Source organism: Euprymna scolopes, chromosome 28 (assembly GCF_053919585.1).
Source record: "Euprymna scolopes isolate OS-2025 chromosome 28, ASM5391958v1, whole genome shotgun sequence".
NCBI classification, from domain to species: Eukaryota; Metazoa; Mollusca; class Cephalopoda; order Sepiida; family Sepiolidae; genus Euprymna; species Euprymna scolopes.
Window position 1 is genome coordinate 38882213 of NC_136509.1, and position 19295 is coordinate 38901507.

Below are 19295 nucleotides of genomic sequence, written 5' to 3' on the forward strand. Positions count from 1 at the left end.
TTCTCTGTATATTTATCTCGCATTAAATTGTGTCTTGACCAAAAATGGTTAAAAGTTCTTGTTTTGTTCACTCACCTTGTTGAAAGTAAAGACCTTTTCAAAAGTCATTCAAAAACTTACGTACACTCATTTTCTGCCTTTTTGACTCCCTCCCTTGTTCCCTTTTCTTATACAAAACATGGCAGTTTTGATAAGGGATGTTTGTTTTAGCTATGCCCCTCTGAGTGAACAAACTATTTTATACACAAAAACAAACTTGAACTATTCCCTGAGAAGTACCTTAATGGGAAGTAACCAGTTTCGATCTGTATGGGGCTAAATCAGGGGAGTGGCCATTCGTGCCAAATTCCATAAATTTCATCTTCAAACAGGCGTCCATTAAAGATTAAACAGTTGCAGTGAAATGGTATTCAGAAAATAGTGGATTTCACAACCAAAGTCAGCATTCAATATTCCTTTTATCTCTGCTGTGGCATCACATCACAAAGCTGGCCTGATCATTTGCATATGTTAGCTGCTGCTGCTACTAGTGTCAGCAACTCTGTTACATCAAGATGAGAACAATGCTACAAATAATCCAAATTATTAAGCTTCGTTTCAAAATTCAGAAGCACAAAATTTTTTTTCACAACTTTTGTTTTACTTGAACGCCAGATGATTTATTTTTGCTTTTATGAAAAACTTTTGCCTCATCTATTAAGCAGCATTTACGAGCGCCCAGTGTTGCTTGGTCATAAGATACATTTAAATATGATATTTTAATGTATGCAAATTTTGTATTTATTACTATAAAAACAATTCTTTATTGATAATTATATTATATCCAATATGTAGTAGTGCTTCTGGCATGACCTGGTTGTCAAAAACGTGTAAATGCATGATGCAGATTTTGTATTTATTATTATACAACGAATACTCCATTGATTATTATATTGTACCCAATATATAACAGCGATTTCAAAAGTTTTGAAAAGAAAATATGACTTGGGTGCCTCAGCTAGAATGAGAATCAAAACAGCTTTCCAGCCTTAGTCATTAAGTTTAAAAAGTTTGCTAAAAATGACATGTTAACAATTGAGAGGGTTACAAATTCAGATTTTTAGTACAATACAAGCAAGCAAGGACGAATGAATTTTTGAACTTGGTTATAAAATGTCTTTATTCAAACTTGAAATGGAACCACATATTCACTCAAAGCACTTAACTTTAACTATTTTTATATAATTGAGACAAAAATATTTTTATTAAAATTTACAAATTGCAAACAAACAAATCAACAAATGTTTATCCTTTTTAAATGGAAAAACCCTTAGATTTTAAAATAAATAAAAACTCGAAATTTCATTTATTTTCACCAGCACTTACATTTCCAGAAATAAACAGACTTCTGGAATTGTTCTTGCTCATCTGCACAGTTCATTCAATTCCAAATTTTCATTCAACAATCTTTTTTTTTTTTTTTTTTTTTTTTTTTCCAGATTTTAAAACAATCATTTTTTTATTCACTTATTTTTATCCATTCTTTTTATAAAGCTTTTTTATTCAACAATTATTTTTACCCATTCTTTTCAATACCTTTACATTCAACAATTACTTTTATCCATTTGTTTCAAGACTTTTTCATCCAATTTTTATCTATTCTTTTCAACATTTTTTCATTCAATTATTTTTCTTATTTTACCAAGGTTTTTTCATTCAATTAAAATAAAAAAAAAAAAAATTATACAAATTCATTTCTACACACGTTTCATTACTTTATGACTTTTTTTCATTCAACGATATCACAGTTGGAATAAACTCAAAAAGCTGAACAAAATCAACGGATATTATATTGAGTCCCGTTGCAGTTGGAATTTTCCCGTTGATCCAAGATACAAAAGCTGGATTAGCCTTTTCCGTAAGTACACTCCTTAGACTGCCACCCAAATGTCCAAGGATTGTTGAGGCACCTGGAGTTAAAACACCCTGCCAGTTATAAAAGCAATTATTTGGTCGACCTTTTGCGTATTCGCAATCAAGAGATTCAAGAAGTTTGGGCAGAGCATCTGTGTTGGCCCAAAATGCCTGAATTGCACAACCAGGCCAAAACATTGGCTGAGTCTGTGCTAATTCGTGATGGTAAAAAATGACAACTTGCAGATTTTCTGTCCACAACATATTTAATGTAATACTATCCATGTCTATATGCGGGCACATTTTCTTACCAAAAATTTCTGTCAACATATTCAGCAGTTGGTTATGTGTGTCAGGTGTCATACTATAAAAGTGGTTAAAATCCAGAAAGACAATTTCTTTGGGATACAATTCAAGATACGAATGTATTTCTTGCAAGCATGGTTCAACTTTCGGCCCGTAAAGGCCGTGCACAAAATGAAGCTCATTTGTCGATGCTTGGTATGCAACCCGAAAATCAAAGTACCGGATCCCCATTTTGAGTTGCTGGCTCAGCGTTAGACTCTGTGTCACAGACCATTTCACGATAATCTCTTTGGCAGCAGAACCAAAGATGTCCACAACATCTTTTATGATTCCTGTGCAGTCGGGTCCCAATTCTCCTTTGGTGTTCAGGTGATAACTAAAACAATCGTGTGAACCTGAAAAGACAAATAAATAATTAGAATATCAAACGCAACAGAAAACATAAACCAGACCGTAACACTAGATATTGCGACTTAATCACCTTTGTGGTCATACTACCATGAAAAAAAAACAAAAAAACAAGACGAGTACTTGATGTAAATCACTTAAGCTTTTTTTTTTTTTTCATTTTTCTTAAACTTTTTCTTCTAGGGGATGGGACATCCAACCAGATGTCTGACATTTACCCCTATTTTAGTGAGTCCAACCAAGAGATCTTTTCAGGATTCTAGCCGTCCCTTTCAGTGCAATCGTTTGTATTTCACTTGCACTTGGTTCACCAGGTAAGCTCTGTATGTGTGTACATGTGTAATGTCGTCATGGAACGTAAAAAAAGGAACCCCAAACATTGTCAGTCACTGTCTGGTCACATCAGTCTCCAGTGAGATCTCCGAGCCACTGTCATCCACTGGCCCAAACTGAACCTCATCTTTTTTGGTTGTTATTTCACTATGTTTCAGCCAATTATTCCTCTGGCCTTCGTCAGGTGGTAACTGCGATGGGATAGGAACTCCTTTGGGGTCCGTGGCACAGTGGATAGAGACATTGAATCTCTACGGTTCCAGGTGAGCATTGTTTGAAGATAGCAGTTTCAATCCTACCCAAAGCCGGCCAGAGGCTTACTTGGCCAAAAACGTGGTGAGACGTCAACAACTATGGAAGGCAGTAATTGCTGAGAATTCAGTTAGAAGATTCGGAGTTCCTATCCCGCCGCGGTTACCACCTGACGAAGGCCAGAGGAATAGTTGGCTAAAACGTTGTGAAATAACAAGCAAAAACGAAGATGAGGATAATAGTCTGCAATAAATAAATTAATAAATAATAATCATCTCGATAATTAATTCCAATTGAATAATATATATCCATGAACTGTAAATATATTCACCTCTATGTCTGGTCCTTTATCCCAATCACCAGCACACTTATTAACAATCCTATTTTCAATCAATTTTATGTTTCTTGATTAATCACCGCCTCCATTGTCACTTCTTATACCTTTGTTCTAATCAATTACTTCCTTTTTTGTTATAGATACCTCATCCCCCCCCCTTTTTTTTATTGCTACCTAACTATCTTTGGGGGGGGGGGAAGAAGAGTATGGACAGTATCACAGTATTATAAAGTATCCCTAACTAAAATTTAATTTGTATTATATCTAAAAACATTTAATGTGAGTTCATTTTTTTTTTTTTTTCAAACATAAACAGGGTAAATCAAATTTATTTTTTTGGTAGCTTTTTTGTTTCATTTTAGCAGAAAGTTCTCGAAAATCAAGGGGGATAACATTTGCACTCTATATGCAATGCATAGATATTCGAATATTTCATTACGGTTCTCTTTTATCTCTTAACAAACATTGAGTTCCTATTTACTTTGCTTCCGCATGGGACATCTTTCTTTTGGTCTCTTGGTCCTACTGGATTCAGGACAGGAATTCATTTAGTCTGGTGGAGTATCCAAATTAATCGTGTTACTATAGGCAACATCATTTACAGAAGGTACACTAATCCTCATATAATGTAGGGTAATCATACTGACGGGATTTTCTTTGGCCTTCGAATACTATGTTATCTATACTATTAATAAAATTCTAAATGTTTATTTATGTATGTGTGTGTGTAAATACACCAATAAAACTTTCGAACAGATGCACCGAATTGAAAAATTCTTTTTTTCCCTAAAATGTGTGAGTCCCTAGATTGTCCTCATCTATATATGGTTCGTAACGAACAACGCCGAGTCACACAAAAAGCCCCCAAAAAAGGGTTTTTGGGCCGTTTTGTGTAATTGTCGAAAAAGTTACCTGCCTATGTCAACGAAATTTAGCGCTGTCTGTATACAATCGCGGTAACATCTTTCGGCATACGGACAGGACTTGTGGCGCAATGGATAGCTACGGATCAGAAGATTCCAGGTTCCAATCCTGGCAAGTTCGTAATAATTTTAACCATCATTTTATCCAACGTTTACTTAGGGTATTTTTGTTTTTTCAGTAATTTTTTTTTTCTTATGCATATGGAAATTTCTCATACTCCGAGTTCACAAGGTAAACGTTGATGGTACTTGATGTTGAGTGTATTCGATTTTGTGTTTGACTTAACGTTGTGTGCCGATGTGGTGCAGCCGCTAGTTTTGAATATTTAGTCAGAGTTTACTGGTTATAGAGTCTGTACTTTTTACAATTAATTTTTACAGTGTATAAAATTTCTTTCTTTTATTTGACATTTTGGTTAGTCAGGCATATGTACATTGAGGGGACACAAGTGCCATAAGTTCATCAGAGCTTTCCATTAAAGTTCTTGTAAAACAGACACAGGGATGCGCCGGGGGGGGGGGTCATGACAGACCCCTGTACAGTGAAACCTTAGACACTCAAGGATAGTGTCTAGTAGGCATTCAAGTTCTCTCCAGTAGGCATTTAAGTTCTCAGAATTATAACCATGCAAAGATTGTTGGAAATTAGAAAATTTGCTGTTGTGAGTGATAGTTTATCTAGAAAACAATTTTCACAGGACATAACTAAAAAAAATGCAGGCTATGAATTAGGGGAAAAATTCCCTACAAAATGTCATCTTGTTGTAAATGAAAATTAATCAGAATGAAAGCAATAATGATTAAATTAAGCCAAACAATAGGTCTTGTACTATTGGCCAAGTTCTAACCTCTGTCTCATTGTTGCAATGTTGCATCCCTGTGTCTTGTGTTCTGCAGTCCTGAATGTGCTGCCTCAGAATTGTGTGAATGAACATGTATGTCACATTTTGAAAGTTCTATATTAGCTATCGTGATGTTCCTAAGTTTTATGCATCCCCTAAATAGCTTAGTAGCCTCTGTCTATTGCTAACGATTTTATGACGATAGCTTACTGAAGAAAAAAAAAGTACTTTAATGGAATGTGCTCTGATGGACCTACAGCACTTGTGCCCCCTCTAAATGTACATATTCTCGACTAACCAACAGCAAAATCCCACCTCTTGACTTCTAATAGTTCTTCTATCTCTAATAGTTTCTTTCCTCAGACTTTGGAATACCCTCCCTGTTTCCTGCTTCGCCAATTGTACTTAACTGCAAAAGTTTAAATGTAATGTGAACTGACATCTCACTGCTTAACTTCCCACAATCCCCTGTTAGACATGATCCTAAATAATAGCCCCATACATTCCAAGTGGCAATATGCCTTTTGAGGTAAAATAAAAAGAAAAAAAGAAAAAAAAAGATGAATCTACTAGTAACACATTTCTCCAGTTCTCCTTAATAGTAGTCCAGTCTAATATTAAACTAGCCATAACAATAGCATGTACATTTACATTCAATGTCATAGTCTAGTTTTTTTTCACTTGTTCTATTTTTACATTTTCTTTTCGTTTACTAGCTAAAAACTGTTTAAATAATGAAAAAATCTAGATTTAAATAAACCACATTATATTTTATATTGTTCTAGCAGGGGTAACCGGCGTTGCCCAGGTGTGGTGAGGTGGGGGATAAATGAAAAAAAAAAAAAATGGAAAATAAAGGATAAGCGAACGTAATAACTGCTTAAATATAATGTTTTTTTTTTTTCCGATTTAAAAAAAAAAGTTATTTAAACAGGGTTATTACAATTACTTATTATTATAAAAAAAAAACAAACAAAAAAAAACAGCGAACGTGATGCAAAATAAATAAGCAAACGAAAAAGAAATGGCATAAATAACCTTGTTTAAATGTTAAAACTTCTTAAAAAAAAAAAAAAAAAAAAAAAAAAAAAAAATCGGGGGGAGGGGGGACAGCAAACGTGATGAAAAAAAAAAAAAAAAAAAAGGAACGTAAAAATGGCATAAATAACCCTGTTTCGATATTTAAACTTTAAAAATCAAAAAATATATCTGATATCTAGGCTCAAACATGCAATCTTAAGATAATGACGTTGCCACTCTAATGACTAGTCTATGATCGTGTGAGCAGAGAAGTTAGGTCGTTTTTTTTTGTTTTTTTAAATATTTAAATTAATTCAAGAAAGAACTTTTTTTTTTGCGCATGGGTGTTTGGCGAAATTGTCATGAGGGAGCGATTTATTGCTACCCCCTCCCTGTAGAAAAGTGTCCAGTTGAGGATGAAGGAATTAATGTTTTTAGTCAATTTTTCGATATTTGTCATCCGAAGGGTTGAGCTTCAAAATGATACCAATTTCGTGAAAATCTGTCATCTCTGTTGAAAGTTTTAGGCAGATATACAAACATACATAAATACATTTAAACAGATTTTTGCCCTTTTTATCATAGATGCGTGTACCTACATTGTCACTGCTGATTTTCTTACATAAATGTTTGTAAGGTATTACCAATAATATATATTGGTCAGAATTAAGTTTGTATCTCTAGTGTGTTACTGAATTATATTAAGATTCAATGTGCTAGCTGCTGAAATGAAATCTAAAAAAAAATTTGTACTGACGTATCATATTTTTTCTTCTGTGTATACATGTTTAATGTGGTGTTGTCCAAGCTGTTTTGATCTAATAATTATTGGAGCATTTTTGATAAGAGCCACAAAAAAGGGAGGATGAAAAAATATACAACAAATAAATGTTACCAAAAGCAAGGCAAGTTACTCTTCTATCTACGTGTATAAAGTTTTTGTGTTTTAACTTATTTTAAATCGTTTATTTACTTTGAAACAAAAATAGTCTCAAGTCTGTTGAGATGGAACAAAAAAAAAAAAAACAAAAACAAATGGCGGACTCATTACAGCTATGTCAACATACGATAACTGCTAAAAAATCGAAAATTAAATAAAACACTAATGGAACATTAAATTTTGGTACGATTGGTAACATTTATTGAATATTAAACAAAATACTGGTTTCTACCAGTATTTTGTTTGATGCTATCTGAACAGACATCGCCATTTTCTTATTTTCCTTCTTCATCTGAAACAGGTCATGAATTCCTCAAAACTTCTTAATAATACTGTCGATCAATATATAACTTGTAAATTGTGTAAATTAGCAGACCTTACTGTTAAGGACTGCTACAAATATTCCTATGATTTAAAAGTCTTATGAGACAAAAAAGCTTCAATCATGTATTAAGTGTCTTGGTAGTCACTCTAAACAAGATTGTAAGAGGAAGAACAGATTTCCTTACCCTTGCACTGTAATATGTCCCAAGACATCGAAATTCTTCTGTAATATGTCCCAAGACATCGAAATTCTTCTGTAATATGTCCCAAGACATCGAAATTCTTCTGTAATATGTCCCAAGACATCGAAATTCTTCTGTAATATGTCCCAAGACATCGAAATTCTTCTGTAATATGTCCCAAGACATCGAAATTCTTCTGTAATATGTCCCAAGACATCGAAATTCTTCTGTAATATGTCCCAAGACATCGAAATTCTTCTGTAATATGTCCCAAGACATCGAAATTCTTCTGTAATATGTCCCAAGACATCGAAATTCTTCTGTAATATGTCCCAAGACATCAAAATTCTTTGTTGGAAGCACTACCTTATCTGATGAGAATAATTGCATATTTCCTGTTATCAGTGTCCTTGAAAGGAAAAGGGTCTCCAGTGCTTTTCCATTGCATTTTGGACACTGGGAGTCAAAAATCTTTTTTCTCCCAGACTATTTTACAGGAACTGAAATCTAGGGAAGACTTAGTACCTGGACCTTGTGAATACATTTATTGGAACGAGGTCGCCATAAAATTGGGTTTACAGAAACCTTTTCCTTTCACTGCCCTGTTCATGGACAGTCTTAACTTGAAATTTCAAGTTGAGAAATTTGACGAGATTATTTCTAACACAACTGAGGCAGGTTTTCATCTCTGCCATGGATTTAAGGATTTAAATGGCAACATCCTTCATTGTCTCGTCGGCCTAGACTTAATCCAGCAAATAAAAAATTTTCATATAGTTAGATATCTTAATGGGACAGCTTGGAAAATTTCAAATAGAATTATCTCTTTTGGGGCTGGGCGTAATTTTTTGAAGCCCAAATCAAATAAGGAAACTAAGAATGAGTTGCCTCCCTTTGATCAAGTTCGCCAATCATTAGCTGCTTGTTCTTCATATTTGATGGAAAGCGTATTAAATCCTATCCCCCCCCCTCTTATTCGGACACTCTTGGTCCATTTTTTGAAGAATCTTCAGTAGAGCATGGTCTAGAGAATTTTCGTTCTCTTGACTTCATTGAAATCAATCAAAACGCCAAACTGTCTTTGAATGATGAAGCAAAGATAGCTGAATTAAAAAAAAAAACCCATCATACTAAAAGATGGAAAATATTATGTGGATCTGCTCTGGGACTATGAAAAGTTGGCTTGAGTAGACTAATTACGTGCCTTCCCTGAAGATTATGCAGAGGGTGGCCGTTTCTTTAGGGAAACAAGGTTTATACAATGAATATTTACAAGTGTTTGAAGATTATGGGTATCATAGAACCTTTCTCTGTTACTCCTGGTGAGTACAACAAATACTGTTGGATTTCTCATAGGCCTGTATTTAAGGAGGGCGTCGGGGTCACCACAAAAATTCATCCTGTCTTTAATTGTTCTTTGAAAAAGCGGGGGGGGGGGGGTCCATTAACGCTGCAGCGTATGCTGGTGTGAACTTAACAGCACAGCTGTTCGACTTATTATTGGCCTTCAGAAAGAATAACTATGTCCTTTTGGGAGACCTCCGTAAATTTTTCTTATGAATTCGCCTGCGTACTGAGCAGGATAAAAACAGATTGTTTCTTTCTCAAAATAAGTGAGAACTTGTGTACCTATGGGCACAATTCAGTCATTTTAGGCTTCAATGCCCGTCCCTTCGTCAAGAGTTACATACTCAAACTTCATGCTGAGAGATAATGACTGATAAGTTTTCATTTGTAATGACCAATTTTTATGTAGATAATTTGGTCACCACAGGGCATGATTATGAATTCCTCCTTGCAGTGTACAATACCGTACGTGAAAGATTATAAGATGCAGTGTTTGATCTTTGGTTATGTAATTCAAACTGCACTAAATTGCAAAACAAAATAATAGACGAGTCGATTACTTCCCCTATTGATGCCAATATAATGGGCGATCACCCTCAAAAGGTGTCAGTAGGAGAAATCGTGCTGATTAAATCTCCAAATAAAATTCAACCCTTTTGGAGTCTAGGCAAAGTACTTAAACTTATCAACGGGAACGATGATAAAGTTCACTCAGCCTGTGTATTAAGGGACGGTTGCAAACAGGTTCATTCTTTACAACAGCGGTTCTCAACCTTTTTTGACCCATGGACCCCTTTTCTCTTCTTTTTTTTCTTGGTGGACCCCCTTATAATTTTTGGTCATAAAACAATATTCTATTTCTCAATATAATTTTTTGAGCTTTTAATAAACAAATAAATATTATATAATTAAACTTTATTTTTAAATAAAAACTAATTTAATGCAAATAAAGTATTTTACAACAATTATAATAATGAAAACTTGATTGACGCTAACTGTTTTTTGTGTTTTTGTTTTTGTAAATTCACGTAATGGAATGAATGTGTGCGTGTGTGGTTTTGGTACTTATACAGGATACGGGCCGTGCTATTTTGTAGATAGGATTTTTAAGTTATACTCAATTTTTACGGTATGTCTTGTTCCATTAAATTGTTAGGTGAATGTACATACATCTCAACCTTTTCCCGGCTATCGCCCCCAAAAACTATTTTTGACTTAAGTTAATTCATAATCGCCTCCAAGAATAAATAATAACAAATATTGTAATTATGACTAACCAACACTAGAAACATTTTGTACATGCAAATGGAAAACAAATTAATTAAAAATAATTTTATTGCAAATTTACAAGAAATGTAGAGAGTCTAACTAGTGTGAGCCCTGAGATTGGTGATGTTTCGCTAAAAATTCAATGTCAGGTTTAATATTACTCAAGCAGATAAAATTGATTGAAAATCGCCCCCCAAAATGTGATTTTCGCCCACTAGGGGGCAATTCGCCCCCGGTTGAGAACCGCTGCTTTACAACATTTAGCCGTTTCTGTGCCATCTTCTAGAGAATTTATGGAAGAAGGTGGTCCCTTCTTCTGTTTGACTTGTTCTGTCGTAAATGACGGATTATCTCCTCTGGTCTGCTGTGATGCCTGTGATAATCGGTACCATTTTCACTGTGAGTCAGCAGGATACTTTTAGGGAATGGAATTGTCCGAATTGTTTGGAAAAAGTAAATCACTAAACTCCTTTCATTCTCTCTTTAAACTCAGTATTTATTAAGTTGTCATTTGACTTATCTTCAAGTTGTCATTCTTATTTTTATTAATAAATATATGAATGAATTTACAATCAATAAATCTAGCTTATCTGGATGGATAAGCTAGATTTATTGGTTGTAAATTCATTCACCATAAGCAGACAAAGTCACACATAGTTCCTTAAAATAAAAAAATTAAAAATATAATAAAACCTACGACGGTTGGTTAAGTCCTTGTAACTAATAAAATTATTTACTTGTCCATTAATTGACATAATTACGCTGTATTTAATATTTGGAAAAAAGTAATGGATACCCATTACATTTTCTCTTCTCCTTTGGCAGTGTGTCAGAAATTGCATGACTTATAATGCGAACTTTCATTGGTTGATAAGAATTTGATGTCATGCTTTATTATAGTCTTTTAATTGGTTGATTTAAATTTGAACACAGCGCGTGTGGGATGTTCAAGCCAAAAACCTCAGTTTGTATATATATTTCTTACTGGAAGGACCTCATTTGGGTCTCTCCTTCAAGCATTCATGGACTCATTAATTTAAGGGCGATTGGAGGCCTCTCTTCTCTCCTCAGTGAGACTATTCTACCTAAATAATTAGGTTTCATTCCTTGATGTAATATCGTCTTCATTAAATCAGCTAAGAATGCTGATATTGAAATTAACTATTTGGCGGAACTAACTGACCCCTTTCCTTTGGAATTATAATTAAATGGATCCATTTACCAAAAACATTCAAACTCTACTCAGTAGAGATTTAACTAACACATATTTTTTTTTCTTTTTACATAGGTATCACCACATTATCAAGGCCAAGAGGCCACTCAAGGATAAGGGTTAATTAAAGAGTGTACAGTAGAAATTGGACATTATAGTAATCATTAGTAATGAAAATTTGGTAAAGTTGATAACTTATATGGAACGGCTCATCAAGAACTTATTTACGTTAGACTTGAACACAACCATATTGTAGTCCCGGAAAGCAGGAAAACGGAAGACAATTCCACAGGCATGCAGTTCTAAGAAAAAAGCTTTGTTCATGGAATATACGTTTAGGTTTAGGCACAGATAAAGAGTGGGGGGAATTATTGATAGTGTTTACAGCTAGACGAGTGTTTCTTGTGAAAGTCTGGCGAGGGGGGGACCATAGATTGAAGCTCAGTTGAACAATTTCCATGAAAATAACGATACATCAGAGACAAACTCGCAACATCTCTTCTGTGAGATAAAGGTTGCAAGGAAGAGAAAAGGACATCTCCTACGAGGCTACGAAGTCTATTTTGAACTCTATCAAGGCAGGCCAAGTTCTTTCTAGCAGCTCCTGCCCAGATGTGGCAACAGTATTCCATCCTTGGACGTATCTGGCTCTTATATAGATAGAGAATAGCATCAGCAGTGAGATATCTACCGGATCGATAGAAAGATCCCACCATTTTTCCAGCGGCCTTGGCAACAGATTTGATGTACGTGTTTCATTTAAGATCAGGAGTAATGGTCAAGCCCAGAAGCTTGTCAAAACCTGAGGCCTCCTGAAGACGAGAGCCATTCATTTCAATTGATGCCAGATGTGAATTAGAATGTTGATGATGTAAAGAGAGAAGCTTGGTTTTAGATGCATTAAAATTAACCAGCCATTCTTTACCCCATTGTACTACGTGCTCAAGATCAGAGGAGAGAGAATTGGAGAGAACTTGGTCGTTTACTGTCTTAGATGTGCTACCATAAATGGTAGTGTCGTCAGCATAGATGTCTACAAATGATGTAAGGATGAGATTTGGAAGATCATTAATGTAGATCAGGAAAAGAGTTGGGCCCAGGATGGACCCCTGAGGGACATCGGCATTAATACTGTGAGCTTCTGATTTTTGCCCCTCAACTACTACTCTTATGAACCTATCAGAAAGAAATGATTTAATAATTGAGAAGACATTTCCAGCAATACCATAGCTAGAGATCTTATGAAGTAAACCTTTATGCCATACCCTATCAAAGGCCTTAGATATGTCAAGAGCAATTGCCCTAGAAAGGTTGCCTCCGTCGAGAGATTTGCTAATCCTATGAGATATAACTGTAAGCACATCTGCTGTAGATCTAGCAGAACGGAAACCATATTGAGTGTCACTAAGAAGGTTATTTTTGTTGAGATGGTTGATTACTTCTGTATTTAACAGATTCCAGCAACTTACTCATGACGCACAAGAGACTTATTGGCCTGTACTGAGAGGGGGATGAGCGATCACCTGAATTCTTAAATACAGGGCATACTGATGAAATTTTCCAGGGAGATGGGAAACTATTCTCCTTAAGACAACGTTTAAACAGTTTTGTAAGTATGGGCGCTAGTTCAGGTTGAAGTTTTTGAGTACTATAATTGGAATACCGTCAGGGCCAGTTGCTTTACTGGAATCAAGGTTTTTGATTAGCTTGGCAACATCACGTACAGATATACGTATATCACATAGCGTGTTTTCTGATACAGGAGGAAATATTGGGGATTGGCAGCCTTGATCGCAAAAGGGTAGAATTAGCTGCGAAGTTCTTGACAAAGAGTTTGGCTTTGTCTGATGCTGATGAGATTACCTCAGGTCCATTAATAATAGTTGGGATGGAGCACACGCTTCTGTTCATGATTCTGTTTGCAATTTGCCAAAACTGGTGGGAACCAAGCTGCTGCTCAGCTACTTTGGACTTAACAGATTGAGCATACAACTCTCTTGCATTCTTTATTACTTTCTTACAATGGTTGCTGGCAGTCCTGAAAGCGGCTTTAGTTTTCATACATCTATTACGTTGGAAACAGTGGAAAAAGTGATTTCTGTGCGCAATGGCAGCAGCACATTCTGGAGAGAACCATGGCTGGCTGTTAGGTTTTTGCTGAAACTTTTTCGAGGGTATGAAACGGTCAATACCTACAATTAACCATTCCGTCAGGTCTAATACTATAGAGGACACATTCTTTTTAAACATGGAATGCAGAGGTAGATCAGATATAAATGTACGGAAGCTATCCCACTCAGCCTTAGTGTATCGATATACTGTACGATGGAGAGGTACGTCTGGGGACTTATTACATTTCATTTTTATCTTAATTGATACAACAGAGTGGTCGGAAGAGCCAAGAGGCGACAGAACAGAAACTGAACATAGTTCAGGGCAAGTTGTGAGAAAAAGGTCTAGTAGGCTCGCATACTGGCCATCATTGTCGGGCACACGGGTGGGTTCCTGAACAATCTGAGTGAGGTCATAGGCAATGGAGAAATCATGACAGAACCTCCCCTCATCATCGGTCTTGTTAGAGTGGGTCAACCATTCGACGTTGTGAACATTGAAGTCACCACATACGTGAATGTTAGCTGAAGGATAAGTAGATAAGACTTGGTCAATTTTCTTAGATATGCTTTGAAAGATAGTAACTCCGCTGTTATGGGGGCGATAGAGAGTAAATATAAATGCCGTAGTGTGAGCTAAAGCAACCCGGAAGCACATATAGGGTAAGTTAGGATCTTCCCGGGAGATATCCCTACCACATGGAAAGTTATCCCTAATATAGGCACAAATTCCATGCCCATGGCGATCTTGGGGGTCAGATTTAGAAGTTAAGTTAGAGTATCCTTTAATTGCGAACTCTTCTAGGGAAATAGCCTGTCCAATGCCAGTTTCACTTAAAAATAAAAGGTCTGGTTTAGTCTCCTGTAATTGGGTTTCAACCTCTGGAAGGTTAGAACGTAGACCCCTGATGTTGGAGAAGGAGACATGGTAGTAGGGGTCTACGTTGGAAGTTGGAGAACCGGGTTTAATCGTGTATTTTTTCTTGAAACTTGTCATGATGAATTTTTGGAATTTGTGGACTAGGTCGTCAGATTTACTTAGAGCAGGACAGAGAGGGGAAACTAAGAGAGAAAAAGAAATGAAGAATTTTTTTTATTTTTTTTATTTGTAGCTAATGATAAGGTAAAGCCGTAACAATTACCCACTAGTATGGCATTGAGAGGCCCCACCAGAAGCTACTGCATGGTCCAGAATCCATTCACCAAATGGCAATACAGCAGCTCCAGTACTTTGCACCTGCTGATAGGACAGCCTCCTTGGTATTTAATCCAAGGTTCGGGTCCCTGACTATCAGGCGGATAACGTCAGCCCAGACAAAACGTTTACCTCCAGCAGTGCTGGACTCCAGCAGCACCCTTACTAGTGACATGGCTACAAGGATAGACATAGAAACAGAAAATTTCCGCCATCTCTGCCAACTGTTCGCGCAAAATACTGCCAACCTAGAAAACAGCTTTTTCTTCTCCCTTTGTCAGAAAAATCACTCATTAAAAAATGAGGACTGAGGGAGTAAGAAGAAGCGAGAGTAACAGGAGCTGCCGATAACGCATCCACAATGCGTTTTCTTACGAACGATTACCTACCCCAGACTCAGCTGAGATGCAAAATGACAACGATTTTGCAACTCAGAAGAAAGACGACTGGTTTTTATCATACTGGGTAAGTTTGGCTTTCATTCGTGGTGTCAATTTTTCTCTGCCAGTAGTTCTAAATTATGCGAGATTAAATTCCTCACACGGGGTTATGTCCCCTGTGTTTAGCCGCCTTCTGTCTCCTTTATAATAAGAAAAATACGATTTTACCCAATTTTCCAGAAAAATTACTTTTAACTAAAAAAAAAATTTATTCGATGAATTTTCCTTATATTTGGATGTATCATTATTTTCGACATGACAATTAAGTACGTAATATTGTTTTTGCTTAAAACAACAATATTTAAAAAGATCGATCTGTTAATTGTATCTTAACAAGTACTATAATCAACGATGTTATTTATTCCGGAAGTAGGGTAATGTTTGTTTATTTAGGGCGTGCTTATTGTACCGCACTATTTTTAAAATAGTATTTTGAAGTTAAATTCCAGTTTTACAACATCGTTTTAGGTGAAAATACAGAATAGTTACAAAACATGGTGCTAGTGCAGTTACTGATGCGTGATGCGCGCTATTTTTTTTTAAATTGTATTTCCAAGTTTAATTAAAGTTTTATATGTTTTTTTTATTCAATTGTAAAGTTAAAGTAAAAGTATAGAATAGGTACAAAATACCCTCCCCTCCCCATGTTAAGAATGGCTTTTTAAATAATAAAGTTATTATTTCAGCACGGACGGATCATTGGATCAATCACTGCACTAGTACCCAAAACATCCCACATGTTAAGAATAGGTTTCTAAATAACATGATTTCAGCGCGGTAACATAGATACACAAGTGCCAATAGTTTTTAACACCTACATTTACACATAAATAAACAAAAATAATTTGTTTTGAAACTCGTTTCGGTGCTTACCCTGCTATTTTTTTTTTTTTGTTTGTTTAATAGTATTTGAAGTCTTACGGTATCTTTATTAAATTGTTAGGTGAAAGTACAGAGTAGTTACAAAACTCTCCTTTCCCCATGTTACGAATGACTTTCTAAATAATAACGTTATTATTTCAGCACGGTAACATAAGTACCATAGTTTCTCGAACTGTACTTTTAAAATAATTTATGTCGCTAATAGTACTATAACGTTATTTAGAAACTCACTCTTAATATGGACGGAGGAGGTGGTTTTGTTAACTATTCTCGACTTTCACAAATTTATGTTTTAAATTAACAGCTTAAAGGCTTCAAAATAACTTCCGAATTTGGCACGGTGATGGCGAAAAATAAAAAATATCACCATACAGCCATCAATAAATCATAAAATAATAGCGCTAAAATGTCCGGAAACGACGTTTATTTTGTACCTGTCGACATTCGAAAGTGGTTTTTAAATGTTTTAAATTGACGGTCAGAATTTAATTTGTCTGGAATTAAAGTTTAAAGATGAAAGTAAAGTATTTTTGTTCACTTGTACCGCTAAAATAAAGAAAAACGTTATTTTTTGACCGCGATCGGAAAAAAAATGTAAAGAATGAAAATACTAGAAATCGTCTCACCGGGTATGGCCAGAGCGTTTAGGGGTACATCATGGCAAGACGGAGACAAACGTGTCATCCAATCGGCAAAATCATCATCTTCGTCAAGTTTAACATTTCTCCCTTCTTTAACAAACGATTCAGCCATGATTCGTATATATAAATCCTTTCATATATTCAATCAATCCATTTAAAATGGTCTTATGTCCATGTCAACTAAGCGAAGACCAGTCGCCACGTTCTCGCGCGCGTAAAAAAAGGCTTAAACGAAAACTCATGACCGAATAAAATAAATAAAGAAACAAATAAATAATAAAAACAAATGAATATTTTCTAAAGGATAAAAGTAAAAATATTTTAAGTCTATTTGAATAATTTTTTCGGCTTATTAATTATACCAAGCTCCATGGCCGCCAATATTGCTCGGTAAAATCCGGAAACGAATTACGACGACAATCGAAAGGCAACTACACAAAATTGAACTCGGGTTCCTGAAAAAAAAAATAAAACAAAACAAAGAACACTGATTTATTTATATTGCGTTTTATTGATATTTAAATTATTGCATTTTTTTTTATTACCTACTTTTACTATACATTTCTTTAGTAATGCGGCAAATTTGTTGCATTTCACGTCACGTGGACAGATTTTGGTGCAAGTCCAGAATTCAAGTTAATTAAAAAAAAAAAAAAAACAGAAACAACAACAAAAAAAAACTTATGATGTAGATACCCGTCACGAAACGCAAATGTCATATTCCAAAAATTATATAAATTGATCAAATAGTTCCTATTTACAATGTCTCCCCACAGGACAAACACCAGGGTCGTTTTTTTTTTTTGTTTTGTTTTTTTTTTTGTTTTTTTTTTTTTTTTGTTTTGTTTTTTTTTTTAGAAAAGGAGCAAAAATTAAAATTGTCTCAGTCGTGAAGGATTTCTCCTCCACTGATAGAGAACAAGAAATTGAAGTGCAGCATCTGAAGAACAGATACTGCACTTTGATCCCGGCCCGAAGGCCAGGTCAGTTTCTTCGGAGGGAGGACTCGAACATGCGTTCTCCCCACCCCCCTGCCGTAAAAATAATTCTTTTTCACATTTTCTGCGGATTATCGTCGTCAATAGACTTAATTTTCATATTGGCAGGAATTTTTTTTTAAAGTTTATTTAATGACTTTAACATTTATAAGGAAGAACGACCGCAAAGTGAGGTATCGATTTAAAACGTTATAATTGAAAGTGCCCCCCACGTTAAAAATCATTAAAAAAAAATTAAAAACTAATTTTTTTCGATGATAATCCAAAGAAAAAAAAAATAAGAAAACGTGAAAGGGAAGTATTTTTGCAGCAAGTTAGGGGACAGCTCCTTCAGGTCCGGAGGGGGAAAGCTCGTTCAGGTTCGCCGTTTTTTTCTTTTAACTAAAAAGAATCAAGTTTTATGACGAAGCGAGACCTTGTGTTTCAATGAAGCACTACTTCATCCGCCATGTTTAATAGATAAGATGGGGACAACTCAATTGGAACTACCGAGATCAAAATTTACTATTAAAATCTCTACAAATCTTAAAATTATGATTTTCGGTCAATTTGCAGTTTATTTTCAAATGAACTATCACTTAATTTTACGACTTTTATAGGTTTTCGAGTCTGCTGAAAACAAATATCACATTTGAAGCTGGCGTTGAGAAATGATTATCCTAATTTTTAAGACCTCGTTTATTTCCAAAGTATTACTTAATGGTTTTCATTGGTTGCCATTTTGTTTTATTTAAGTTAAAGAAATGTAATAGAGCGCGGACGCGCCTATGCAAATGTATACAAAATGACGTCGCTGTAAGGAAAAAGATTATAAAAAGGAGAGAGAGAGTACATTAGAGATACATAACGAGAAGTTATGTGTGGCGGGGAGAATGACAAAATAAATGTCATTGTTACAAAAAAGGAGTCGAGTTATTACTTGTCCTATGTTCCTTGCAACGCACTCTGCTACAACGTGTTGAGTCTATGTGTGTAAACATGTACTACTTTACAAAACAAACTTTATGCGCATACGCATTGTTTATGTTATCGTTTGGAAAAAAAAAAAAAAAAAAAAAAAAACATGGCGACCACTGAAGATCATGACGTATTACATTGGAAAAAACCAATGTCTTAATATCGGGAAATCTATTTGTTGGCGCCACTTTTAAATGTGATATTGGCTTTCAGCAGACTCGAAAGTCTGTGAAAAAGCCGTCAATTTAAACGTGATTGTTCAGTTGGAAATAATCTGCAAATTGATATGATTTTCTATAAAACAAAATATATTTGATCAATTTACATGATTTTTGGAATGTGACATTTTCGTTCCGTGAGGGGTACGTACATAGTAAATTTATTTTTTTCTTTGTTTTTTTAATTAGGTTGAATTCTTGATAACAACCCAGAATTTGTTATTTTTTGTTGCGGTTTGTTTCTAACATAAAAAGAAAAAAAAT

The 19295-nt window shown here is 35.1% G+C and overlaps 1 protein-coding gene across 1 annotated transcript; it reads right to left on the bottom strand.

The window, feature by feature from the left end:
* Positions 1-1141: 1141 nt before the first annotated feature.
* On the bottom strand, positions 1142-17291 carry LOC145249576 (PI-PLC X domain-containing protein 3-like). The gene is made up of 2 exons (XM_080111274.1): positions 16844-17291; positions 1142-2594 (listed from the first exon to the last, which is right to left on the bottom strand). Exons 1-2 carry the CDS (start codon positions 16968-16970, stop codon positions 1756-1758), a joined length of 966 nt encoding a protein of 321 aa, XP_079967400.1. The 5' UTR covers positions 16971-17291; the 3' UTR covers positions 1142-1755.
* Between the last annotated feature and the right edge of the window lie 2004 nt (positions 17292-19295).

Bases quoted from the DNA above. Each gene is read 5' to 3' on its own strand.
- LOC145249576 (XM_080111274.1), bottom strand. From the start codon at position 16,970: ATGGCTGAATCGTTTGTTAAAGAAGGGAGAAATGTTAAACTTGACGAA. The intron at 2,595-16,843 runs GTGAGACGATTT...TTGTCTTTTCAG, and splicing joins AAACGCTCTGGCCATACCCG to GTTCACACGATTGTTTTAGT.